This window comes from Setaria viridis, chromosome 2, assembly GCF_005286985.2.
Source record: "Setaria viridis chromosome 2, Setaria_viridis_v4.0, whole genome shotgun sequence".
In the NCBI taxonomy this organism is placed as follows: Eukaryota; Viridiplantae; Streptophyta; class Magnoliopsida; order Poales; family Poaceae; genus Setaria; species Setaria viridis.
Window position 1 is genome coordinate 41,382,211 of NC_048264.2, and position 27,703 is coordinate 41,409,913.

General features: G+C 44.6%; 4 protein-coding genes across 4 annotated transcripts; 1 reads left to right on the forward strand and 3 right to left on the reverse strand.

Moving 5' to 3' along the window:
* The first annotated feature begins 4,083 nt into the window (after positions 1–4,083).
* LOC117845396 (uncharacterized protein At5g01610) lies at positions 4,084–6,711 on the forward strand. The gene is made up of 2 exons (XM_034726423.2): positions 4,084–4,775; positions 6,307–6,711. The coding sequence occupies exons 1-2, from the start codon at positions 4,223–4,225 to the stop codon at positions 6,372–6,374; spliced, it is 621 nt and encodes a 206-aa protein (XP_034582314.1). The 5' UTR covers positions 4,084–4,222; the 3' UTR covers positions 6,375–6,711.
* Positions 6,712–9,432: 2,721 nt separating this feature from the next.
* On the reverse strand, positions 9,433–13,744 carry LOC117842012 (probable proteasome inhibitor). The gene is made up of 9 exons (XM_034722344.2): positions 13,449–13,744; positions 12,328–12,514; positions 11,517–11,711; positions 11,279–11,317; positions 10,577–10,654; positions 10,449–10,480; positions 10,292–10,352; positions 10,115–10,192; positions 9,433–9,761 (listed from the first exon to the last, which is right to left on the reverse strand). Exons 1-9 carry the CDS (start codon positions 13,609–13,611, stop codon positions 9,689–9,691), a joined length of 906 nt encoding a protein of 301 aa, XP_034578235.1. The 5' UTR covers positions 13,612–13,744; the 3' UTR covers positions 9,433–9,688.
* A 2,826-nt stretch (positions 13,745–16,570) lies between these two features.
* On the reverse strand, positions 16,571–17,436 carry LOC117841998 (uncharacterized). Its single transcript, XM_034722331.2, has one exon. It carries the CDS (start codon positions 17,138–17,140, stop codon positions 16,796–16,798), a length of 345 nt encoding a protein of 114 aa, XP_034578222.1. The 5' UTR covers positions 17,141–17,436; the 3' UTR covers positions 16,571–16,795.
* Positions 17,437–20,680: 3,244 nt separating this feature from the next.
* Positions 20,681–23,209, reverse strand: LOC117841996 (protein THYLAKOID ASSEMBLY 8-like, chloroplastic). The gene is made up of 2 exons (XM_034722330.2): positions 22,709–23,209; positions 20,681–21,590 (listed from the first exon to the last, which is right to left on the reverse strand). The coding sequence occupies exons 1-2, from the start codon at positions 23,099–23,101 to the stop codon at positions 21,201–21,203; spliced, it is 783 nt and encodes a 260-aa protein (XP_034578221.1). The 5' UTR covers positions 23,102–23,209; the 3' UTR covers positions 20,681–21,200.
* Positions 23,210–27,703: the final 4,494 nt, after the last annotated feature.

Sequence of the window (27,703 nt, forward strand, 5' to 3'; positions counted from 1 at the left end):
CCTAGAAAGAAAGGAAATCAAATCAAACAGTTTGTTCTCACATGAGGGTGGGCCCCATGCCACTTGTCCCAACGCCTCCTCGAATCGCAAACCATACCGTCACCGACAGGCGGGGCCAGACCAATGCCGCCTCCTCATGGACCCCACATGTCATTGGTCATACACCAAGCCTCTACGTGGGATGAATCGTACGCATAGTGGCGCCCGGGCAGTATTAGCGGGCAGCTAATCCAATCAAAGCAAAAGGCCAATGCTTGGAGCTGTGAGCCAGCCGTAAACCCCCTGTTGTCTAGCGTGTGGTAGCGCTAGCTAGTACCCGTACTGCTGCCACTTGTGCAGTGGTTAACTAACTTAACCCTGGCCATTGGTAGCGTCAGATTAGGTTGCTTGCCCTCTCCCCTGCTGATTAGACATGTTAATCGATTGATTAAGACTAATTAGTGGATTGATTAATCGCAAAGCGCCCCAGCTTTCTGCATATACTAGACAATTGCCTGGCCATTGGGCTAGAATGGTTTGCTAATCCTGCAGCCTAATCGGATCGCTTGGCATCTTGTGCTGTGCAGGTGCGTCACTTGGATGGCTTCGTCGGCCGGTGCCCGTAGCATGCAGTGGCAGTGCCTGGGCTCCTTGGCCGTTTGCCGGTCAGAGGAAGGTTCTTGCATTGCGTCGTCAGACACGGGATCAGATGGAGGATTCGGAGCATGTTGTTCTAAAGTATTGACATGCTACGAGACTACAGTGCCGTAGCCTGTATTAACCATCATGTGACCTTGATGGGCTCTAAATTTCTCTCCTCCTCCCCCTGCAGTCATATTTCTTTATGCAAGTTTTGTCTTTGAGCTTTGGATTTCAGTATTTTGGAAAATGGTATACAGCCAAAAGCAAGTGAAAAGATTCAGCAAAAAAAAAAGTTAGGCATCAATAGAAACAGCAAAAAAAGGGGAAGAGAATTTGTTGGTCCTAATATTTTGTGGCATGCATGGGTTGGAAGAGAATAATGTGTGGTAATACTTGGGTTCATTAAATTCGGTCTAAGCAAACACCGACCCCTTGGAAGGAAGAACGTCGATACAAAGTTTACATCTACAAATTGTACGGAAGAGATGTATCCAGCTCATAATTAAGAAGAGCTGCAAACCATCGAGGATTAGCTGTTAAGTACTACTAGCGGGTACGAGATTAATGATTGGAAAGCCCAAGCTTTTTGTCCACGACATGCAGCCTTAATCCTTCTTGTTTATGGTAGGACGTAGTAGGAGCTGTAATGTTGTACCACAACACACTACAAGCAACGGAGCAATCAATTAAGCATGTCCCGGTGGTGTCCCCAGACCACCATCCATCTTAAGATGTTAAGAACTCGAGCATTTCAAAACCGTTTTGCTACAAACATGATCAGAATTTTCAGAATGAAAAAGAGAGAGGGATCAAAAATTCCGAAAAACCGTCATCTCCAACACAGGGACCGCAGGCTGCTGCAAGAAGCACCCCAACCACAGTAACTCCGTACACGGTTAGTGAGAACAAAAACAAGCGACGACGAAGGAAAGCCTTTGCGGTGCCGTGATCCACGCTTCCCTGCCTTTGGCATCACACACAATCACATGATCGAGGATGAAGATGAAGAAGAGCCTGAGCGAGAGCCAAAAGCCCGCATTAACGCCACAAAGGGATGAAAAGGTAACCTGGCTTTTGCCCCGGAAATCTGCTCCGTCCCGGCTCAGGGGTCGAAAAAACGCTAGGAAACGGCCGTCCCCACGCCGAGCGAGAACGCTAGCGTCGAAACGGAACCGGCGCAGGGGTTCGTCTTGTTGCCATGCGCCTTCCTGGTGATATCTCTGCAGGATGACCGTGAGCCCGTGACGTCAGCGACCTAGACGCTATATACCGCTACACACGCCTCAAGTAAAAAAAAAATTTTGCTATGGTAAACGATGCCTTTTATGTATTTCGAAAGGAAAATGATGCTATGTGTATAGAGAATGTTTTGATTTTTTCACTGCAATTGTGAAAATTTGGCCGTCTTTTGCATGCAGTTAACTTGCCCACCGCGTCGATTCAACCTACTATTTTTAGCGGCCTGTTGGCAGATTCCGTGTTACACAAACGCCAAAGACCGACGGGCTCCGCCAACAGCAATTGCCATCTCATGCATGCCAACCCCCAATAATACACATCTTGTGCTGCATGTGGGGCCAGCTGGGACGTTGGCGATTGGACCAGACTGCCCCTGCCCAAGGATACTGGTCACTGAATGTTGTACGCCTGATGGTGTCCTGCTCTTTTATTTCGTTTCGCAGTCTAGCTGCCAAAATAATTCGACGTGGAAAACAGAATGCTTTTATTTTGAGTTGTAGGTGCCAACACAGTTTACTAGTACAACTACACCTGATAAAAAAAAGAGATTGATTTTGGGTCCAACTACACTTGCTTTCCTTTGATAGCTTCAGTAGCCTAAAAATATTAAAGTATTATTTACTTTCTTTGAGGGGGACTCAATATTTAATTAGCTTGTAAGCCATGAAATGTAGATAATGAAAATACATCAAGTGGCTCAACTTGAAGCTCCCGTTTTGGATCCATCACTTCACTGTGGGTTGCTCGTTGCTTCTCTAGCACTCTCTTGGAGGCCCCAGTCTCCTACTGGTTTGTAACTTTGTGCTCAATTTCACAGATACGAAAATGACATGTACATTGCACTTTAGATGATACGATAGTAACAGTAGAAAAGGAAGTGTACCAAGTTGTGTGCGTCTTTTGAAATTATGATGCTTGTGTGTATAATCTATTGCTAGTCGTGTAAGTTAAACATCCTGCAAATCCCATTATTAGTCTCAACAAAGCCCTGATCGTAGGGGATTTCTTTGCTAATCTTTTAGCACAAAATAAGCCTACAAAGACAAAGAGATGAATTATTGCCTCTGCTTTCAAGTCGCCATCAAAATATAATGGGTCGATATGCATGAATATTTCTATTAATCATTCCTAACGTGTGTTTTTATCTTGTAGAAATGACATCGTTCTAGAACAACCCGTACATCATTTAGCTCAGTTAATCTTGCAACTCACTGCTAATAATACGGATCAAGCCAACCATGGGCCATGGCATGTCAAAGTCACATGATCCCAAAATCCCGTGGTGACCTACAACATGCAAGCAACAATGTGACAAGACATTGTCATGGTGTATATGGTGTGATAGCAATGGAGGAAATTGCGTGGGATGCACTTGCATGAGCACTCTAATAACACTATTTAACTTTAACACTTTGGTAGAAGAAATACCGTGCCAACTATTATTATTTGTAGCAATATTGAGTAATGTCATAAATAAGATGCATTAGGTCCTAGATACCTATTCGTATGTATTCATTGACTCGTTATATAGTTTCATGTATCCGGAGTTCCAGACCGAAGCCTGCAAAACTATTGATCCTTATGACGAAGATGGTAGTGTGACAAAGTCATAAAGATAAAATAGAGCAAACGAACAAATCAATCCGAACGTCACACGTAGACACACAGATGGTGCGATACTAGTTATCCAAAATAAAACATGTAACTTATCTGATAGAGTAACGCATAACACTTAGAACCGAACTTCAACCAACATTTGATTCGATGAAAAACTACTTTATTTATCATCAGAGTCCGTACATCATTAGAGTCCGTACACCATCAGAGTTCGTACGTTAACGTAACAAAGTGACATAAACAAAATACAGCAAAGGAATGAGCCAATCCTAGCCCCATGCGCAGAAGCCGCCAATGATTCATTACCGGTTATTTGAGCGAAACGCCTAATTTGCCCGATTCGAAACCGAAACTTTAGCAACCAACCGTTCCAACGTGCAAATTTGTTTCCACCCGTAAACAGCATTGCACACATGAAAGCCACCCAACCACATTTCTTTAGGAAATGAAGGAAAAACCCCTAGAACCAATTTCCTTCCCAAATTTCTCACCATATCAGCCAGGGGCAAAACTGTCATTCGATCCCAAGTAACAACCCCAACGAAAAATCTGGTTAAAACCAAAACCATTTCTGTCAGGGCGTCACAATTTCCAGGCTGAGTTTGTTTTGCCTTTTCTTCCACAGTTTCAAATCCCCCATTCTCCTCCCTTAAAACCTCCCCCTCCTCGTTGTCCTCCCCTCCGCCTCCGCCCTCGCCTCCACCCCCACCCCATCCCCTCGCCGCCGCCGCGCGGGACCCCTCCCATGGCAAAGCTCCCGCCTCTACCCTCGCCGCTCGCCGCTCTCCCGATCCTGTGCCTCCTCCTGCTCGCCGCGCCGCTGCCCGCGCTCTCCCGCGACGCGCCCAGGGACGCCGTCTCCGGCGCCCCCCGCGCCGGCAGTACGATACACCAGCTCCTGAAGGATCACGGCCTCCCCGGCGGCCTGCTCCCGCGGGGCGTCAAGTCATACACCCTGGACGAGTCCAGCGGCCTGCTGGAGGCGCGGCTGTCGGCGCCTTGCTACGCCAAGTACGACAACGGCGACCTCGCCTACTTCGACAACGTGGTGCGCGGCAACCTCAGCAAGGGCGCGCTTCGCGGCGTGGAGGGCCTCTCCCAGGAGGAGCTATTCGTGTGGCTCCCCGTCAAGGGCATCCTCGTCGCGGGCGAGCAGCCCGGGGTCATCGTCTTCGACATCGGGTACGCGCACAAGAGCCTCTCGAGGTCGCTCTTCGAGGACCCGCCGGAGTGCAAGCCGTCGGCCGCCGCCGGGATGAGCGCCGCCGCCGCCGCCGCCAGGTGGAAGGACAGGAAAGGTGAGATTCTGGCACGCCTCTCCTGTTTCAGATTTGTTCGTGGCAAGGCTCCCTTCTCGATTTGTTAGGAACCTCTTCCTCTCTTGGCCGGTAGGTAGGTGGTTTGTTTCGTCGTTCCCGTTCCGATGTCTACTCGATGGAATTCTATCCCAAGATTCCATCCACTCGCGTCTGAAGGTTTTAGTCGAATTCATCGAATTTAACCTCTGATTCGATCTTCAGTTCGCCCGATTGGATTCCGAATCGGTTATAAATCTCAGCCAGGTCGGTGAGATGCAGCTGCAAGCCTTGGATTCCGCGAGCTGATTAGAGTTTTAAAAATGTGCAAAATTGTTTCGCGTTTCTCGGATCAGTGGGCGTCAGTTACAAGTTGGCGAGTGGGCGGTTCTTTCTTGAGTGGATTCGGTGAGGGAGGGGGAGAGATGGAAAGATTGAAATTTGATGGCGTCTTGGAGTTGGAAGCTTGTGGAAGATTAATTCTCGCCGTGGGGGTGGGGGAGATCGATTAATGGCTTCAGTTACAGCTGAATTTCAGGGCATTAACTCTGCAGGAAACTCCGTTCATCTGGTGTTTTGCAAAATCAAAACCATAGCTTCAGTGGAGTTCAGAGCCCTTCAGGAGCATTTATTAGCATTTTTTAGTACTACATAGTATTTACCACGGCTACTTCAACATTGATAAAATTCGGTCATTCTGGGTCTAGTCACAAGTGTTCGAATCAGCCAAGTTTCGTATGGTGGATTAGAGCTCGGAAATTACATTTACCTAATGTTTTTGCGATTGTCTGTTGCCATCAGATTCAGGTGCAAGAGCCCTTGCTTATGCTCTTGGTCAGATCACTTGTAGATAAAAGGTGGCGACTTTGAGTTCGTTGGTGAACTACAATTTGATAATTGCGATGATGTTAGGGTCAAGTTGCTTGTATGCTCCACAGGTGTCAAGAGGAGTATAGTAAGCATTAGATGCTTGCACTCCTAGCCTTCTCTGCTTTTGAAGCAAAGATTTTTGCCTGATACAGGCTTTTGTCTATCTATCAATCTCATTAAGAATCCAATTTTTTGTTTCTCCTAAACCCTTCTTTTCCGAGTTTGTTAGGGGCAGGGCTGTTGCTTTTGGACGCACTCCTCCTTTGCAGATTGTTATCTTTCCATGTTAGAATGTGTGTCTCGTCTCATCACATGTCTCCTTCTGTGGCTTCTTTCCCTGCTGCTGCTGCCTCCATTGGAAAATGGAAAGCTGGCGCAGGGAACACGAACGCTGCAAGAACACACATCTCCATTACTTGGAAAGGGTGGAACAGTGGATGGTGTCATGAGCTCACTTTGTTTCCCCCGTTGGCTAAGCTTCACATGATTGATGTGAACCCTAAAGGCCTAAACTGTGCCTCAAACTCCGTAGGAAAAGAAAAACTAATAGCTGTTCTGGTTCTTTCTACAGTTCTAGTTCCGCTTCGCGAATGTTTTTAGTTCCTTATTTACTTATTCAACAACAAGAGGGGTCTAGGTCTAAACAAAGCTGCTTGTTTTGCAGGTGTTCCTCACCTGAGGTTGAGGAGAGAGGTAGCTGGAGACGGCCAGCAGCTCCAGGAGCAGAGGTGAGGACTGATGAGTGATAGAGCGTGTGCTGCCTGAGAGAGACAAAGAACACCGAGGCAATGCCGAGCCAGTTTTCCCCTTTGTAAAATCCAGTGGTGTGTGAGAGAGAGTGCTGCTGATGCTGCAACAAAAACAACAACTGCAACTACCTGCAGAGGTTGGAATGTATCTACTAAGGCAGATGTGGGTACTTTTTTTGCAGTTCTTTTCTCGTTTCCTTTTTTGCCCTCTCCTCTTGTCCATGCACCTGTGTGATATTAAGTTTCAGTCATGTGTTGCAAGCAAGCAAGGAAAAAAAATAAAAACAGAGAACAAGGAAAAAATAGTAGTTGGCTGAGAAGTGCCGTGCCGCCAATTGGTGGCTGTTCCGGTCTGGTCTTTGAGATTCTTCTCCCCCCCCCAAGGGAGAATGGAAATTCTTTGGTGAGTTGGTGGTGTGTGTGCCAGCTCAGCATGGAGTGAGCTGGGCACAGCCCATCCCCCATGTGAGCTTGTGTTGGCTGGTGGTTGGTTGAGTGCTCCTCCTGCCCCTGGGATGGATGGATGGATGAGTACATGCACAATCATACAATATATACTCCTACAATGATTCATTCAGCTAATAGGTTAGGTTAGGCCATAGGGCTTGCATCGTACATAATACATATACATATAAATATATAAAGAATTTTATTATGTATGGTTTCCTTCCATGTCTCATGGGGTGTTTGGTTCCCTTTGCTTATTTTTAGCAAGTGTCACATCAAATGTTTAGATACTAATTAGGAGTATTAAACGTAGACTATTTACAAAACCTATTACATAAGTGGAGGCTAAACGGCGAGACGAATCTATTAAGCCTAATTAATCCATCATTAGCAAATATTTACTGTAGCAACACATTATCAAATTATGGACTAATTAGGTTTAATAGATTCGTCTCGCCGTTTAGCCTCCGCTTATGTAATGGGTTTTGTAAATAGTCTACGTTTAATACTCCTAATTAGTATCTAAACATCAATGTGACCGATGCTAAAAATAAGCAGCCGGAAACCAAACCAGGCCTCAGTTATGTGGTGTGCAAGTCTTGATGAAGGTATCCATCTGCCTACCTGTCGATCAGTCCATCAAGTGGCGGTATTCCCTTCAGTCGTGGAAAAGGGGATTATTCAGCGTGCTCCCTCGCCCAAGCCTCCTCCCCATCCATCCCCTCGCGTATGGCGTAGTAGGCATGATAGGAGGGGGAGGGGCTGGATGTGTGGAAAGGGATGTGAATTTTGTTTTGTTTTCCTTGTCCGTTGTCCCCCCTCACTGGCTTCTCACTCACCCCCATGTTCTCCTCCTCGCTTTTAATTGATCTTGATCTTGAAATATCGGTCTCGCTCGGTCGATTGCGTCATGGCTAGACGAAAGGAGGAAAAAGAAAAATATCTCGTTTTGCGTCCGTATGGACTCTAGAAAATTCATTATTATTAATTAAAGAAAGAAAAGGCGACCGCATCGCTTCTTTGACAAGGTAAGCACTCGTCGTGAATTTTTTGTTTTCGCTAGATGGATCTCGTCTTTCGGTGCTTTGATTGCCTGACCGTAGCCACGGAAAAGCAGGGTCGTCCTAGGATAGGATCTCTGTTGCTCCTCTGCAGCAGCAGAACCTTCTGTTCTGTGCACGCATGCGTCAGCAGCCGGCTCAAGAAAGTGCGTGAGAAAACAACGCTGGATCGCGCATGCAGATGCGCGGCTGCTGCAACGCGCACCGTCCGTAATCCTCTGCCAACCGCGACCCAATCCGCTGCCGCAGCCGTCACCTCGATGTGCCCGGGAAAGCAATCACCACGCGTAGTTATCAGTTTGCCCAGTCATGGCGCGAGCAAGGTTACCACATTTGCAGCGCCGCCGCAGGGGGTTTGTTTGTTTGTTTTCCTAGACAATGTCAAGTGGGATGGATGGCCTGAATGCCTGAACGCCTGATGGTGGTAGCATAGCATGAGCATAACCCTGGCTGAGCGTTTTGTTTGTTGCCCTTGGGTTTGTTCACTTCAGCTTATTCAGTCAGCTTATCAATCACCAAATAATATTTTTCTCTCACAACAAATCAGTCGTTTCAGCTTTTCAGCTAACTTATAAGCTAAAGCGAGCAGACTCTTTTTTTTTATACGGCGCGCAAGGAAGGGGAAGGCAGAAGGCTAGCTCCTCCCCTGGCCTAATGGCACGCGCGTAGGCGCACTAAATAATTCTGCCCGCCGCTGCTGCCGGCGGACCGCATCATGGCCTAGGGACCCCGGACCGAACCAGGCGCAGAGGCCCCCGTCCAGGACAAGCGCCGCGCTCCCGGCGTAACTTGGCGTAGCATAGGAATGCCAAAAAGGGCTCGGCCGAATGATTCAGATCTCCCTCAAAGTCTCAACCTGGGGGCCGCCGCCGCCTCCCGGCTCTGCCACGGCGCCACCATGTCCACGCCTGATCCCTGTCAACTTGCAACGGATTTCCCAGGCCATCCGTATAATGCGTGGTCAGTTTAGATTTTTATTTTTATCTTACCCGCATAAAAAGTTAAGATATTTTTAGCTCTCTTTTTGACTGACTGCACGAGTGTATATTGTGGCTGGTATTTCGATAATACTAGTAATATGGCCTTTTTTTACGGTGGTCGAGGTGGCAGCAAACCACCATGGTGGCGTACGTGCCTCGGACCAAAAGTGCCCCCCGGCGAAGCTAAAGTGTCCCCAGCGAAGCTATAGGGAGACGAGGCGCATGATGCCATCGCACATCAGGGCACGGCAACGCGCAGGGGCGGTGGAGCCCCCGGGCGGGGAAACCATCCAAAAGCCTCGGCATCGCACGGCACAACGACCGCACCACAGCGAAAACTAATGCATGTACGCCGCCTGGCTCAGCGCCCGGGCGCTACCCAACCAACCAAGAACCATCCCAACCCTGTGCTAGCGTTGCTTTCACCAGCACATATTCCGAAGGAAACGACCTGGACGGCACCCATCCCCGCCGGGATATTCCGGCCGCGCCGGGCTCAAGGATGCAGCAGCCAGAAGCGACAGGGGATGCTCCTTGGCATGCTCGACAATAGTTGTGGACAAGTTTCGCTTTCAGCTGGTACACCGTTGAAAGATACATATATATACAAGAATGCAATAGGACTGCGACAAAAGGACGGTTTGGAACTAAGGGTAAATACAGAAAGGTTCACATCCATCTTTACAGACGAAATCCGGCACACAAACTATCTGCGATATAGCAGTCGGAATCACACGAAGCGCTCTCTAGCTCAGGGTGGCAAACAGGGCCATGTTATTTCGTGAGGGAGGAGGTTGGCGTCCTGAGTCTCAGAAGTCTGGTCCTTGCTGGAAGAACTCTAGGTCTGGGTGGGTGCTCCCGCCAGGAGGCCGCCTTGGACGCCTACATCAACAGACAAAAAAGAAAACATTTAGTTTGCATGACCTGTTCATCAGAGATTTAGATTTCAGATGCTGATTCCGCAATCAAATGGACTGGTGGATAAGCATTGACAGTTTTGGTATCGCTCAAGCTTCCAAAACGATCAAGGAGAATATGCAGTTATATAGGATGTAATTGTTCTAATATACCAAAGGATGTAGGATAGTAACCTGCACTAGGAAAGCATAGTCAGAGAGCCGTTTAGTTAATTATCCATGGGTTTTAATTAAAGCAGCACTGAGTTAAACAATAGGCCACATTGGAACTTTAAATGGGAAAGAATCTAACAGAAATGCTACTAATGATTAGCTTACCTAACAAAGCTTGATGGTTCAAATCCTGGAACACCAGGTGGGCCAATTGGATCATAGCGACCACCCGGTGGAACACTCCTGTTTTCAAACACTCATTTCCATTCAAAACTGAACAAATAAAGTACCACTAATGATTTTTGAAAAGGCCAAATTTAGTGAAACATGAACAGAACATACCCAGGGCCACCAAATGGGGCAGGGAAGGGATTTGAAGGAAAGAAGCGTGGATCATTCGGACCTGTTGTGTTGTGTCAAAATAAGGATTAAGATGACCGAAGACATGCACAGGCATAAAGTGAGCAAACTGGAAAGTGTTCAGTAGATGTAATATTACCAACATGCATGCTGCCACCACTCCCAATCCCACTGCAAACAAAGAAACAAAAAAAGGCATGTTTAACTATATATGAAGACACTGACTTATAAATGTTCTAAATGAAGTTTCATGGTTGAAGACCATACCCGTGAGGGTAGAAGCCTGCACCAGGCCCAGGAAACAGGTCATCAGAACCAAGTGGAGCTATTGGAGGATATATTAGGCTGCACCGCAACATACATACAAAATAAAAGCAGATTAGCCATGGCCTATAAGCAAGGACATCACTGCAAACCACACAGAACTGCCAATAATAGCAAATAAATAGTATTTATTAAAACAGCTCATGTGTCTATTAAATACTTATTAGGCATTCTGTGAATCTGTTAAGTGCACTGAACAAACTACTTTATGGTCTAATGGTGCATATGTACCAAGAACCAGTAACTAAATACTACATTCAAAAGTTTGATCATTAGTCACTCCAGACTTCCTACCTCCATGAGCTAGATTTTCGACGTACAACTTCTGGTGAAAGAAGATGACATATAATAAGTTTGTGAAAGAAAAGGCACTTGATAACATCATTTGAACAGAAACACAAGAATGTGCATGCTTTTCTCTATGTACGGTTAGTGTGCCTGGGAACATTTACAAGTCAATTTAATCAAAGAGCAACAACAGGACCCAAATAAAATAGGGCCAAATTTTTTATAACAGACTGAAAAAAAGGGTATACAGAGGTTCAATCGCCCCAACTCACCACAGGAGCTGGAAGAGAAGTAATAAGCGATGGACTTATGCACATACGCAAATAAAAAATAGATGAAAAATGTATAGGATCATACCTGTTAGGGTCAGTAGTTCTAGGACTTGGATTTTCAGAGCTGGAAAAACACGTAGTTAAAAGTTGTTAACCAAAAGAGCAAAAAAATATTAGAAGAATCTACAGATTAGACCAACTACTAGCTAACTTTGTTTTCAACAGTTGTAGGATATGAACCCGAAAATAAAAAACAGCAGTAAGGTAAAATTTGCTCTGATGTAGGTGCAAGAGTGCTGCCAAAAATAAAAGCAACATCATACCTGTGTATTGATGAACTGCTCTCAGCATCAGTGTTCTTGGCAGCAGCATCAGGGTTCTTACCAGCCACAGCACCATCATCCTTCCCATCCAATTTGCACAGCACATTTGAATTCACAGTCTCAGTGAGGCCTGCAAAATTCTTGTACATATCCCCATAATTCTTGGGCTGCTCTTTGGAGAAGAAATCTTTCACGCTACATATAAGGTAACACTGTCAAAACAGAGACCATAAACTGGACGATTCACATAAGGATTAAGGAATAGTTCAGCAAAATAGGGCTCAGGTATGCCAATGCATTTTTCTACAAATTTAAGGTACATTATATAATACATCACATATGTATTACAGAACAAGTCACAATTACTCATTGCATCATATCCATAGCCCTTCCAAAGTAACTTGGGAGCCTAACTTCACCATCCATTACTAGAGTGGGCATACATAGTACTGTTCAGAATAGTTGTTTGTCGCAAACTAATACACTAAATCAAGATCGTTGCAGAAATAATGTTTTCCAAGCAGAGATGCATGATACAAGAACATATTCCCAAGTAAAAATATCAATTACTACAAGATGCATGTGTTCGTAAACAGCATAAACCATGCTTCTGGCTGGTATATGTACCAAAACATGACATGACTGCCGCATAATTATTTGTAGATGGGTGCTGCTGCTGCTCATTAGTTAATATCCTATGCTTATAGTTCATAAATCATATATTGCCCTAAAACAGTGAAACCAAAGAATGTGGCAAACTAAATGTAATTGCAGGACATTAAAAAAAAGTAACTGCAGGGTCCAAACATACTTGATCTGGATATTGTACGGGCCCTTATCTTGTGCCTCAAGATCCAGAACATCAACAGCAAGTAATTCACCGATCACCAGACATTTCACTAGCACCCGTTTCTTCTTGCCTTTCTCCTCCTTGCTATACAAAAACGCGTAGCAGTTCTCCATGCTGTTCCAACCATCGATTCCCACCTCCTCATCACCTGAAATTAATTTAAATTGTGCAATAAAGATATAGAGCCTAAAACTGTTGGCCAAATGACCACCTTAACCAGATAATTTTAACAAGAGAGAAAAATTACTGAAAGATAGAATTCCACTCAGCCTAGTGCTTTTAAAACAGGGATTATTATTCATGCATTATCAGGGGCCGGTCTGCCGCACACCCTTAGCTGATTCAACATGTAGAGTTAGCCCAATAATCCTTAAGGTAGGCAGACAGCGCGCAAAATACGAAGTTGGCTCAATTATAAGAGGACCAGCAACCTCTTTGGGATGATCCTTGATCCAACCTGTGCATTATACCTCTACTTCTCTAAAACTAAACCCATTATTTCCAAAATTGCCAAATGCCAACCATGACACCCACTAATTGCTGTCCAAGACCCTTCCACTTTAGAATCAAATTAGTACCAAGGATACGAAAATCAGATTACTAAGTTATGTCCAGGCAGCATGGTCAGTAATTGGCGGTAACTGACCAGTGAAATGTAGAATCAGGACTAGTAAATTTTTCTTCTTAGGATTAGTTGCAGCCTACAGGCACCCTGCTAGCATTTACAGCAGTTTTGCATGACCGTCAGACAGGGCTACAGTGATCTCTTTGAAAGGAACTGAGGCAATAAGCTATCACATGCAATCGCTATAAATTCTGTACAAGTGAAATAAAAAAAAAGTGAATCCGGGATCAATCAACCATCATATTTGGTGAAGCTCCGTGCGTTGCCCCATAAATACCAGAACCTAAACATCAAAGGGCGACCAACCGACCAACCGAAATGTGAACCCTAAATCTGGGAGACGCATAACCTTACCAACCGACCGCGGTACGCCGGTACCAGAGACCAGACTGCATGAACAGGAGCCCTAGGAAAGCAGTAGGGAGCTAGGTCGGGCGGCGGGGGAGGGCGCACGAACCTGAGGGCGGGGGGTCGGTGAGCGCGTCGGGGCCGACGGCGCAGAGCGAGTACCCGGCGGCGAGGAAGGCGGCGTGGGCGGCGAAGGCGACGCCATCGTGGGCGCCGCGGAGGGCCGGGCGCGCCGCCCGCACGACGGCCATCGCCGCCGCGTCGGTCACCATGGCTTCGCGGGCGCGGCGGCCGGGACTCGGGTTCGCCGGGGCGGAAGGCGAGGCGGGGGTCGGGGACTCGGTGGGGGTTTGGGGGTTTCCGGAGAAGTCAAGCGCGCGCGGCCGCTCCGCTTGCGCCTCTGACGATGGGCCTCGTTGCTTCTACTAATTGCGCCGCTGGTGCCACCTTCTTGAGACGCAAGTAGGAGGGTCATCTTGTCAAACACCTGGTTTCCTAGTTCCGCTTCAAAATCATTTTATCAAACACCTTCAACTCCAACTATACCAACTTTAGAAAAAAAAAATTGATCTGAAGGGCAACTCCAAAGTCTTTTTGAGCTCCTCAAAGGGTGCTCCAAAAACCTACATACTTTTTTTTTAAGTTGGGTGAAAATTACCCACCAATACTAATATTACTCAAAATTCCACGTACTTTTTTTAGTTGGGTGAAAATTACCCACCAATACTAATATTACTTACTCGTACCCCTTCGGGAAAAAATCCCGCCCCTCGGTTCCCTCCCAACGCATATGTCGCGCCGCCCCCTCTCCTCCCCTCCTCGTGAGCGCTGGCCCCTGCCTGGACCGTGGATCACAACCGCGCCGCCATGGCCTCGGAGCCTCAGACCTGCTAATTGCGCGTTCTAAGCCCCGTAAACCGTGCTGGTGCACAGGCGGTGTGGCTCGCCGGCGCCGGTGATGGCCTTCACCATGAGCGACTGAGCTCCCACGAACCGAGGCGCTCGACATCATCAACATCCTGCACACGGACGCCGGCTACGGCGCGGCCACGTTCCTGCATCCTAGACCACTGGTCAACGTTGCCTCTGGTGCGTTCGATGGCGCCGGCAACGAGTCGCTTGATTCGATCCACGGCACCGTGACCGAGGCAATGGAACAACCGAACTTTTAGGCAGCATCTCCCAAGTCTGATGGATGAAACTACTGAAGCTTCTAGTGGCGGCGCCTGAAAAACGTGCCTTTTTCGCTGAACCTGAAGAACAGCAACATGAAAGGCTGAAACTAGTGCATGTACTTGTCTGTTCGTTTCAGCTTATAAGCTGGCTGAAAAGCTGAAACGGCTGATTTATTGTGAGAGAAAAATACTGCTTGGTGACTGATAAGCCGGCTGAATAAGCTGAAGCGAACAGACCCTACACTAAAGGTCGATTGGTTCTGCTGTTCTGCAGCTTCTCGGCCTGGCCGATTGAATTCAGCGCGAGGAGGGGGCACTGTTAAGGTTGGCGTGGTTGATTTTGTAATTTCATTTGTTGCTACATATTAGGTATACTAAAATTTTATTGGAACAATGCTATCTATATTCTCCAATATAAAAATTATCCATAGGTAAAAATAAGATGAAGCATACTAGAAATGCGCACAGTAGTGCCTCATGTACTGTAGCGGCACGGGAAAAAAATGACCCAAAGGCAATAGTGATTATTCCCACTAGTTCATGCAATTCCTGAAGCTGGATTTGCATCCAGTAGTCAAACAAGTACATAGCTCCTATTTTCCTGGGGTTGGTGGAGCGAAGAATTTGGTGAAACGGAGAGCATTCCTTAACAGGCCCCGAGAATCAGCGCCGACATTTCCGAGATGGGCAGAGCGGTGTCGTCGCGTAGCGGCGCGAAGGGAAACCGTCGTCAGTCCATTCGCGCGGCCCATGAACAGTTTCCACATTTGGGCCAAAGTGGCAGGCCATGCTTGCGCTCAGTTTGACGAGGCGCGCGCGCACCGCGCCGCCCTCGCTTCTGGGTGGCCTGGTTGTTATTAGGCCCAAGCTTCCAACCACGCGCTCCCCGCCTTCTGGTGCATCTGTACTGCATTTCTGCAACTCTGCATCGTCTAGTGAAGAACAGCAGAAGATGCACCACCTGATGAGTCCTGAATCCCCTAATCCATAATCTGAATCCTGAAGGTTCATGCTGTGATATCACATCGTCAACAGAAGCCCCGCCCATAACCTACTTCTCTAAAGGATTTCATGGCGATGATTTCCTGAAGTTGATAATTGATATATAAACTACCCATGGGGATAAATGTTTCAGAAAAGAAAGTAACAAAAAAAAAAAAATTTTAGGTGTCAGTTCATCGAAGAACAGTGTCAGGCGAGGGCCTAGAAGGTCCTTCCTAGTGATTTGCTTCACTGTGAAGCCATCAAGTAACCTATAGCAGTCTCCAGTACTTAGTACAGATCAGTTACACCAACTGAAACGGAAAAGGTGGCCCGAGTCTTAACTGAACCAAGATCGATCGGCTGTCTGCAGACTGCAGCACGATCTGATACGATTCGTCCTCGCCACCGGAAACCAATCAGCTCAAGGCAGGTGCGCGCACGGTCGAGTTAGTTAAAGCCGGTTGATCGATGATGCATGGGAGGGACATCGCAAGAACGATGGTCATCATTGCACATGCTCAAGCTCAACTGCTCGACAGATGCTGGCTACGTGTTCATCGTACAAACACCGCAACATTGATGCCATTTTTTCTTCAACTGAACTTTTTGGTGTTTGTTTTGCCAGCATCAATGGGGCAAATTCAAATCAGATAATCACTAGCAAATCCACTTGGCCAAATCTTAGAGATGTTGGGGCTGTTCACCATGAATATAATGCAACATTGTTGCCGCTTTTGTCCTACTGATCTTGAGGTGTTGCGTTAACAGCATCAAAGGGGAAAGTTTAGTTAACCATGGACAAATCCGATTGCCTCAACCCCACCCTTTTTTAAAAAAAAAATCAGAACACTGGCCTTCAAGTACCATTTTCTCTTTGGTGGAGACAACAGACCACATGCCTGCATTTACTCCCAGATCGGGAATCATCTTTTTAGGTTGTAGGATAGCAGTTCTCATCGCCGTCCAGCTCTGAAACCAATGCCTTGCGATCACAACTCAGCCGTCCAAACTATGGGCAGCTAATCTCTTAGTAAGCTCATGCAATTGATCCCATGGACAATGATCCCAAGCAGAATTGAAGCACCTTCTGCAAACCGAAGGATTTTGGCACAGAAACCATCTATATTCGTCACAAATACTTGTTTACATGTTAAAATGAATCTAAGTGGGGTTACACTTGAACCCCATATACCCATCCTCACTGTGTGTATGTGGAATCGAACGATTATTTTTTTTTCCTTTTCTGCAGAAGTCGTAGTATGATGTAGGAGTAATGGAGTATAGTCGGGCCTAGCAATCAGACTTTTGGCTCCACCTCCACGTTCTTCTTCGTCCTCGTGATCCGGAGGTAGCAGAAGATGGCGACGACGATGGCGGCGGCGAGCCCCGTCACTATGATCTTGCCGCCGGCGAACGTCCGGTCGAAGGGGCTGTGATGGCTGTGGTGCGAACCCAGCGGCGACCCGGCGAACCTTGACTCCTCCAGCAGGGAGTGCGTGTGTAGCACGGCCGGAGCGGAAGGAGCGTCTGCTACCACGCTGCTCATCGCGCCGCCGTCCAAGAAGACGGCGAACGGCCGCGCCACGACCGCGGTCATGGCCAGCTGGCTCGACACCAAGCAGAAGAGGATGAACCGAGGCATCTCTTCAGACTACGAGAGAGAGAATCCGAGGAATGATGTCTAGAATGTAGAGTAGGAGAGCAAATTGGTGATGCAGAAGCTCTTGCTCTCACAAGTCAGCTTGCCCGATGTGCCTGGGATGCCATGGCTGGGAGGGCTGTTATATAGAGGAGATGGCATCCGGCAAGTTGAGCTTGCTCACTGCCCAATGATCAGTTGGTTAAACAATGGTGGGGGTGTTGGGTTGGGCAGAGGCCGCATGGCCATGCGCGCACCCACCCTTTATGGATCTTGATTTCCCAGTCTCTCTCATGGCTGGTGGCTCTAAAAAATGATAGGAGGGAGGTGGCTTCTGGCAGTTTTGGGAATCCATGTGGGGCCAGCCACTCAGCAGTGAGGTAGAGCATGGAGCTCTGACCTCTGAGTGCATCAGCGACTGACATCTGGCCGGATCAAAGCCTCTGACTGGATGTTATGGAGGAAGAAGAAGGATCGGAGCAGCTCTGCGTCAGCAGCTCAGCAGCATCCAGATTCCATAACCAGAAGTCAGCTTTGAGGCTACAACTGTGTCCAGCCAGGTGGGGAGCCTTGGAAGCGGCAGATGGTGCCTAGCTTGCAGGGCCTTGTGCTCTGCCCAGCAGTTGACGATGAGCTTGGGGCGGGTTCTTGGAAGGTGAAGCTCGGCATGCGGCGGTCCTTGAGGCCTGCAAATCAGGAGCTGTTGTAGCATTAGAAAGGAGGAAAGTTTCTCGGTATCAGTGGGGGCGATGCATTTTTTGTCGGAATTGAAAAGTGAAGTGAACTCAAGGAAGCAAAATGTTGTTGTCTTTTTCGATGGGGTTTTCCTCGGTCCTCGCTCTAGTCCACGCCGCGGATCGAATTGAACTCAGCTCGCGGAAATGAGAGATAATAATTTGCACAAAATTTATCTGTGACACAAGTTTAACAGGAATGAAGGAACAGGTGCAGTAATATCCTTTTTCTTCACACTGAATCCAAAAGTGGACTTTCGTATATCAATCAGGCTGCGCCGTCCGTTAACCTATGACCATGTGATCCGCGAAGATGCTCCCATTTGTTTATCGCGCATCCATGCCACGGCATGTGTGGAGGAATCACAGGACAGGGTTTAAACAGCAGCTCAATTTTATAGGAATTTGCTCGGAATATAAATTGCTGGTGTCTTGCAGGGAGCAAACATTGGAGGTACAGCGCCTGTTTGCAGATGGCAGGTGCTGTGCTGCAGGAGAGACACCATTGTTGAATTCGTTGCCTCCTGAACTGAAGATGCCATTTTACCTCGTCTGGATGCGCAGGACAGGAGGTAAGAAGCTTCTGACTGCTTGCTGTGTCTGAAGAACGCATGTCAAAGAAAACGTAAATCACTCCATTTCCACTCTCCATTGTTCTGCTGTTGTCTAGTGCTAGTTGTTTGTTTGACAGAATTCGTCTATACATACTATTCATTGTCGGAGTCTCCACCTTTTCATTCAGACTGATTCTTACGGTCTGCTGTTAAACCTTACTGACATATTTGCCTAGTGATTTCTCAGCAGTAGTCAGATCAGATAACTCTTTTTTTAAAACGAATTAAAAAAAATTGAAACGAAATCAGATCAGTTAACTCACTTACCTGGTACTTGCAAAGGAGCAATTGTAAAAACAACCAGAAAAAAGTGCATAACACTGCTGAAATCTGGACATGATGGATAACATCTAAACAATTGTTTTGTTATATAAACAAAACATCAAGGAAGAAGACACTCTGAGTCTGAATTTTCATGAATGTTGTTCATGCTCATGTTCCTCCAGCTGTTCCCTTTCGTAGATTCATTCTAAAAAATCTAAGAAGCGTCCCTTTCTGGATTGAATGGAATTGCGATGAAGATTGACTAATCAGGACCAGCGCCACGCTTGAGAGCTGAGATATATAGCTGTCAACAGCAGGCCAACACGCATGGTGCCCATAATGTCAACTTCTCTACCAGGAATGATCGACAGAATCAAAATCAAACCAGCACACGGGTGAGGAAGAAGCTTCTTCTCCCCCGCCGACGAGCACTGCCGGGGCCGACCGGTCCATGACAACCAGCCCCCTCGTGCAACCAAAACTGCACAGATCTTCAGAGGCATCGATTAAATATTCAGACAGTTCTTTCTCTGAACCACTGGACGGCAGAGAAGGCTCAAACATGAGCTGTCCGTGTCCATCCTTTCAGGACCAATGATTCTGGCATGATTAACCTGCCGATCGATGATCCGGACATAATTAACCTGCTCCATCATACGATCCGGACATTATAAACCTGTGCTCGCCATTCGACATAAAGTGGCGGTGTCAAAGTGATTGATCTTGTTAAGATCGCCATTTGGGAGCAGATCTTTCTACCATGGAAAAAGCATCCTTTGTATCTTGGTCATCATCTGAGAGATTCCTCGATGCTGCTGGCTCAGGCATATTTTTGCCGTGGGTTATTGCAAGAGGGCTTCGTTGACATTGGCACCATGAGCTACACTGCACTGTGCTCGTCAGATGCAAAGTACATTTGGCTCGGCTGGATGTACTTTCGCTGTACTTCTAATGCACTGCTGCTCCTGCTCCGAACCATGTGATCAACTTGCGCTTGTCTCTGATATGTATTACTCAGGTAGTCAGGTGAAAGGTTCAGAGTGTCAACGGTAGACACCTAGCTGCTTCAGTATAAGATGTGGATTTGTATCTAGCTTCCATGTAGCCGACTTGTCGGCGTCGTTGTAAGGTCACACTCTTTTTCCGTATGATGAAAAGCGTGTCATGCATGTTCTCGGGAAAAAAAATATCATATGAATGTTACAATAAACTAATTGATTCTTCGTAATTTCGCAGGAAAGTTCCTTAGCCTCAGTTGATGTTTTCTTTTTGTCTTTGAAGAACACTTCAACCATCCTCTAGCTTATAAGAATTATATAAGTGAGGTTCGTGAAGAAAAGTTAACATGTGTTCATTAATTGGGCAAAATGTAACTAAAACTCCAACAACACACCACCGAGCCCCAGATTGGCAAAACAAGCCAGTGACAGTGACTCGTGAATAATCAGCTCGAATGAGAACACAGATCATTCAGGTCGACAGGGAGAATAAAAACGATAAAGATTTTGGAGAATAACAGAGCACACTTAATCAGCAAGTGCACATTTGTTTGATACAGAATTTTAGCTCATTTTTTTTTTGGAATTTCGGTATGTCCAAGTTTTATATACGTTTTTTTATACAGCAGCTTAGTTTATATTTTGGTAGTGGGATACAGCAGTTTAGTCCATGTATTTTAGTAGTGGGAAGCCCTAAATAAAGTGCGCGTAACATTACTAAATTTACTTCTACAAATCATATCCATAGTTACCATGTCTTTTTTTTCCCACTGATGTCAATCTTAATTGCAGTTTCAGCAGAAGATGTTTACGATCGCAATACAAACACTTTGGGCTACACTTGTGCAATATCCATCTGCTCACTTCTAGCCTCTTAATAGTCTCAATTCATTAGAGGCCCATTTGACCATAGTCAAAAACTGAAAATGTTCATGACAGAAATGAAATACCTTCATGCTCATCAAAAGTAGGTGTCACAAGTGGTTAGGGAATGAACAGCATGAATGTGAGCAGCACATTGTACGAACAACCTAATCATACAAGTGGACCCAAAGAAGACCAAATCTTTTCTGTTACTACCCAGAAGATCCTGCATTGCAGCCACGCAGGAGTTGCATTTGTTGAGGTGAATACATGGCCCGATATTTATGAGGTTGGCTGACCAAAATAATTTGCAGAGATAGGGACAACTAACCCAGTGATTGCCTGGATAATTGAATATCTGTAACTGTATGGGTAACTAATCTGGCCATCAGAAATCAGAATGATCCTTTTATTTCCATCCTGCCCACGTATTGCTGCTTTGCAACATCACCATCCAATCAACAGACAAACTCATATGTATATGAGATTGTTTTTTCAGATGCAGGTAATAAAACAGTCAGTGGAACAACTGAATGATCTCATTACACTTAATGCTCAGCAGGTTCATGTGGCTATGACAACCATTACCTCAGCGCATGCCGAAAATTTCTTCTGGTGGATCATAGATATGCCGCTCTGGGAACAACTCTTCAAAATCTTGCTTCACTCTGTTTCTTAGCAATGGGTGAGGTAGAAGACCCTTCAACAAAACCCTGAAAGGCAACTCTTCTGGTGGATCAGGTGACTTTTTCATGTCCTCATAAATATTCATTGCATCTGATGGGGAACCATATCTTAAGAATCCTCTTATGACCTCAGCGTAAGTCTGTGAGTCTGGAAACAGGTTCTCATCTCTCATGTTCCCCCAGATTACCATTGCTTCCTCCATCTTCTTGCACTTGGCTAGCGCAATAATCAAGTCTTTGTATATGTAAATATCTGGCTTATACCAGTCCTCCTTTTGTATTATCCTAAACATCTGAAGAGCCAAGGTTCAAGAGACTAGTAAGTCCAACAACAGCAAGCATTCAAAAATGTCATTTCAAAATCTGAATAAAAGTGAAGTTAAGTTGAACATTCCACATTTCCACTATATTCCGAATGAATTAGTATTCAGTATAAAACTATATTTTGTTTTGCAATTCTTTTCTGGATTAACCAGCATGCATCCATTGAGATTGAATCAAGGGATACATCTATCCAGAAATGATATACATGGTTAATCCCCATGATATTACTGTATAAGAGCACAATATCCACACAAGTTCATAAACATCTATATTCATTTCATTTAAATTTATCACTTGAAAGCCAACTAAGTGTATTGTCCAAAATTTGATCTACGCTATGTTACTCTCTCAAAAAGGTGGAAAGGAGAGAAAACACTCCATATGGAAGCAAGCTTTCACAATCACAGAGAATATTACTATGATAATTTAACACATTTGAAAAAGGCACCTTGCAACTGAACATGACAAAAGGGAAATAAAATGCAATTGACAGAAACAAAACCCTCTGAACATAGCAAATCACTCAGAAAATACCAATTCAACCTTATCTTGATTTTTGTATCATAAGAGCCATGTTTTCACTTCTCTTGAGCAATCATGATGACCTTTAACCATAGTTAGACTAATGTCCGTATTCTTAGAGCAAAACAATTACACCAGCGCTGCTTGATCAATTCACCACCAATTCAAGGTGCATGGTCCTACAAGGTACTAATTCTCAAATTCATTCCTGAACGCACAAATTGAACCTTTTCAAGCAATCACACAAATATTTCAATAAATCCACTAAATAAAATATCACAATTCCGCACATCCACTGAGAAAGCAAACCCTATGCTGACACATTAAGGGTCCGAATTTAACCCTTACTGCCTCTAATGCATTTCTTGCAACTCCATTTCAATCAGTAATTCAGTATTAATCAAGCAGCAAACAGTTCAGTGAAGGTGCGTATATGGCACCACCAGAATTTCATTTTGTTGCCCAAAACACGACCTGTTTAACTCGCTATACGGCACAAATTTCAGCCTTGAATTGAAACAGCCACTTCGCCCAAATGAGCGAGAAAAAAGGGGAAAGGCCTCACCTTCACAGCCAGATCGACCTCCTCCTGGCGCTCCAGCTCTCCAAGCACGGCGAGCTTGTCGGCCTTGAGCAGTCGGGCCACGTGCCGCCGCACGAAATCCGCCTGCTTCTCCTCGTCCCCCTTGAACCGCTTGAGGCCCTGGATCGCGAACAGGGCCTCCTTCCCAATCAGCTTCTTGCTCCGCCACAGCGGCCCGCGCGGCCGCCCGTCGTGGAACGCGCGGCCCCACGCGCCGGCCGGCGGCGCCAGCGGCGCGGGCGGCGGCCACAGGGAGGGCCCCGGGTGGGGGCCGTGGGCGGAGGAGGAGGACGGGGAGAAGGGTAGTGGTAGGGCCCTGGGACGGCGGCGGAGGTGGAGGAGGAGGCGGGCGAGGTGGGGTCGAGGGGTCGCCATGGCGGCGGCAAAACCCTCGTCGTCTTGTCCGTTGGGTTGGTTGGGTTTAGAGGCCGAGCCGTGGAGACGGCGGCGAGACGGCTGAGTCCAACACTGGCTGTGCGATAAGCGTGGCCTTGTTCCGGTTTTGGTATGAACCTTGGTTTTTCATCGAAATGGATTTCTATTTCTATAAAAATATAGAAAATATATTGTTTACAAAAAAATTATTTTTTATAATAATGTGCCATTAAATTTGTAAATCTAAACTAGTGGTATAACTTTTTCATCCATGTCATTCATTAACTTACGATAAATTCATATTTATATGAGATAGGGCTAGTCTTAAGGTGAACTCTTCTGTTAGAGTTAAATGGCATTTTGTGATTTTTATTTTTTATCTTTCTATTTCTTAACATTTTTTCTATGCGATTCATTTTTTTCCCTTTCTCATATGCACTCAACAATTCAGATATTCAACAGCATGTCATTAATTGGATGAAAGATGCATACGTAAGTAGAAAAGATGCTAGATAGAACTCTCACACTATACTTTTGAATTTTTTTTCAATTGAGTTATTTTATTCCACTTCTTGGTAAAGAAACAAACTAAAGTAGAGTACTTAATAATACAATGAAATATTTATACAAAATATCTCTCCTACTAATTTTAGGATTTGTGGTATCAAAGGCATCTCCCTCCACAACAAACATTAATTAGTGCTACAAAGTTTATAATCATGGATGGTATTTTTCTGATAATTAGGAGGGCATTAAGTTTGCTCAATAGAAATCCTCCTATTATATGGTAATACCCTTAACATTAACCTTTAATTTATGGTTTGGTATGTGCCAAATAAGGATAAACCACTTACTAGATATCCATCAAATAAGGAAAACCACTTACTAGATAACATTAATTACATTGCCAATTTATCCCCTACCCTTTTCACTATAAATACACATAATTACCCACTACAATGTACACCCTAAAAACACCGCAAAACAGTACACTCAACTGATAGTAGAAAAAGCAATGGCAGTAACAAACAAGGCCTTGGTGTGCTTATGGCTAGCTATGCTGCTAGCCTTGTCATCAGATATTATAATCTATCACGGATCCTCTTGCTAACCAAACCATAAAACCTATTAGTGAAATGCTTAGATTACTTCCATCAATAATCTCGATTCGTTTTGCTGGCGCAGAAGAGGTCGGCGTGTCGGATGCGCCGTGCTTCCCGACGGTGAGCCTTGGCTGCCTGAAGGATGACAACTACCGCAAGACATGCCTCAATGATGATGATGACAACAAGACATGCCTCAATGATGATGATGACAACACCAGCTGGAAGTGCAAAGGCTTCTTCTACATCTGTTGCAAATAGTGGCTAGGGGGTCACATGGTTTGGGAGTGCAGCGCTTGGGAAATTTTGTTTTTGATGTCATCGATTGAGAAATAATAAGACATGTGTTGTTGCCCCAACCCTGGAGGAGTTACCTCATGATTTCAAGTAAGAAAACTTTTAGGAGTATATACTTTGGGCGAGTCCATTCAAGAACTCGTGCGATAAATCTGTGTGTTTTTTCTATTTAGACAAATAAAATAGAGCATACAATAAGCTAGGTGATGATAATCACTGGTTACGACAAAGAAAAGTGGGATAGAAAAGATGAAAGGAAAAAATTGCAAGCTTGCATCTAAAATATCTCTAAGCTTATATATAAAGATGGCAGAGTGGCAGTTAGTTCGATTTAGGTCCTGCTAGGAACTTGTGGCCAGGTCCTAGCTACAAGGCACTGCTACCTAAGTTTCACAAGTTTCTTACTCCCGCCGGTCATAAATAAGTGGCATTTCAAGTATTGACACATTATATATCCAAAAATCTAAGACACAACTTTGATCACTAATTTTGTTATAATGCATATGCAACACATAATAAGTATACTGTTAAGAAACTATTTTTTATACAAATGAGCCCATATTATTTTTAAATATCCAAACTCAACTCGTAAAACCTAATTATAATCAAACTTTGTTGGTGTATTATTTTTTATTTGTCAAGTGTATATCATTTCTTAATATTTTATCATGCATGATTAATTTTGAACAACAACATAAAGATCCATGTAAATTTTTTAATGGATATTGGGTTTGATAGATATGTTTACATTTGCATCTAATCTTGCAAAATCTACTACTCAAAATCCACCATTCATTTTTTTCTAAACATATTACGGGCGTAGATGCCCACATTATCTAATGCTGAAAGAGTAATATCATTTATTCTTAAAGAAATCATAAAGGAACCTAACCAAATAAGCTATGCTCAATTTGCGGTTCACTTATTTATATAATATATTTCATTTATTTCTACATTTATAGAAGTAATTCAAAATTAACTACTCAGTTGAGTCAACACTCACTGGAGTTGCTATGTTAGTTGGTGTACAATCAGAACCGCAAGACTTCCTAAATTCTAATATTTTCATTAAAAACTACAGATGCTAGACACTTAGGGCCCTGTGAGGGCTTATAGTAGCATTGGCCATCAGCTGTGTAAATTGAGACACTGTAGTGTAAAGACATTTTGCAAATCGAGGTGAAAATGAACTATAAGCCGGGTGAAATCAGTTTTTTTCACTAATAAAGATGTTTTGGGAGAATCCCTCCCAAATAACCCCTTACATACACATATATACTCATACCTATGAAGGTCTATGCAAGATTGGATTAGTAGATCACGGGATTGGTGAAGTTAGACATGTAGGTTACCACCGAATAAATGGCCGCGTGGATGATGAGACACATGGCGCCAACTATAGCTTTGATCTCTGGTGGTAGGGGGTTGATCCACATCCAAGCCATGCTTGATGCTTACGATAAGTTCAGCATCATGGGCATGCCTGTATCTTTCTAACTCCAAAATTCTTTTTAGAGCACAGGCTTTTTTTAAGAATTCTCATGCTATATTTTAATTATTTTAAGAATTCTCATGCTATATTTTAATTATTTTCTAATAACTACCTTTGAGGATTAGGTATATCTAAAGTAATGAAATTAAAGGAGCAAAGATACCAAGGCAACTGCAATTAGTCCTACAGAGTGTGTATGATTACAGAAGGCAATAATTTTGATCTCCGGAAACTCGAAATTTTCCTTGTTAGGGTTGAGGGGGCAATAGAGTTAAATTTTTCAAATTTGGTTTGAGTTTTGATTTTTTAGTGCCCCTCTACCCATGTATGCCGTAGTGGTATGTCTTAGGATTTGGATTCTGAAGGTACTGAATTTTTAAAAAAAAACAATGACAACTAACCTAGATTGATGGTGAAAAAGGTGTGTGTGTCTATATATATATATATATATATATATATATATATATATATATATATATATATATATATATATATAACAGAGAGCGAGATGCCAACGGATGGCTATATACTCCCTCCTTTGTCCTAAGTCATACTTCTCTAACTTTGACTAGATTTTTAGAAAATATGTTAACATCTACCATACCAAATAATTGCACTATTAAGTCATATTTCATGATAGATTTAATGAAATTAATAATATTTGATGTTGTAGATGTTGGTGTGTTTTTTGATAAACCTGATAAAGTTAGATAAATTTGACTGAGGACAACTAAAACCTGTTATATTTTGGAATAGAGGCCGGAGTACTAATATACCATAGTGACGAAAGGTGCAAGCGATCTTAATCCCATGCTAAACTTGTGAATCATTTTCTACTTAATATCTAAGTGTGAAAATTCAGTAGTATTTGAAGATATCTGCAGCTGCAGCCAAGGCAGTATTCATCTGCAGCCAGTTCTAGCTACAAAGAGTATGGATCTTATAGTGACATAGAGCAGTAATTCTGGTATACAAAAAAAATCCTCCAAGTAAACTAAGGTTTGTGCCCCTGCCAAAAATTTCCCTGAAATAATAAGCTGGTCCATCAATTCATGCTTTCATGCACCAGGCAGGATGAACTACATTAGATAACATTAACCTACAGCGCACATTGCCATCTATATAACCTCAAACCATCTCAATCTGCAGCTTAAGATACCGTAGATCCTAGCTTAGCATCATAGAAAGCAATGGCAGGAACAAACAAAGTCTTGTTGTCCTTTTGCCTCTTGATTATGCTTGCAATCATGTCATCAGGTATATATATATTTGTATATCTTATATCTCGAAAACTCATGAATGTTTAGGCAATCAATCAATAAACAACTGGTCGATCGGTGAAGAAATCCTTGAATCAATTACTCTACTTCTTACTTAATTATGACTCAGCTCGATCAATTCCTTCCACTGTTGCAGCTCAAGAGGCTGGTGGTGTGGTGGACGGTAGCAACAAGAAGAAATGCTCGCGGGTGTGGCAAGGTTGGTGCGTGAAGGCCAAGACCTGCGTGGACCAATGCAGTGACCCCAAGGTGGGCAAGGGCTTAACCAAGGGACACTGTGAATTCTACACATGCGTGTGCTGTGAGAATGATAGCCCGGATGAAATTGCTCCAAGCGCGCAGCTCCCCTCCTGAGCACAATAATCACACTCACACATTAGTATGAAACTACGAAACAAGCGAGCCAGGAGGCCAGTAGTGGTTTCGGTCT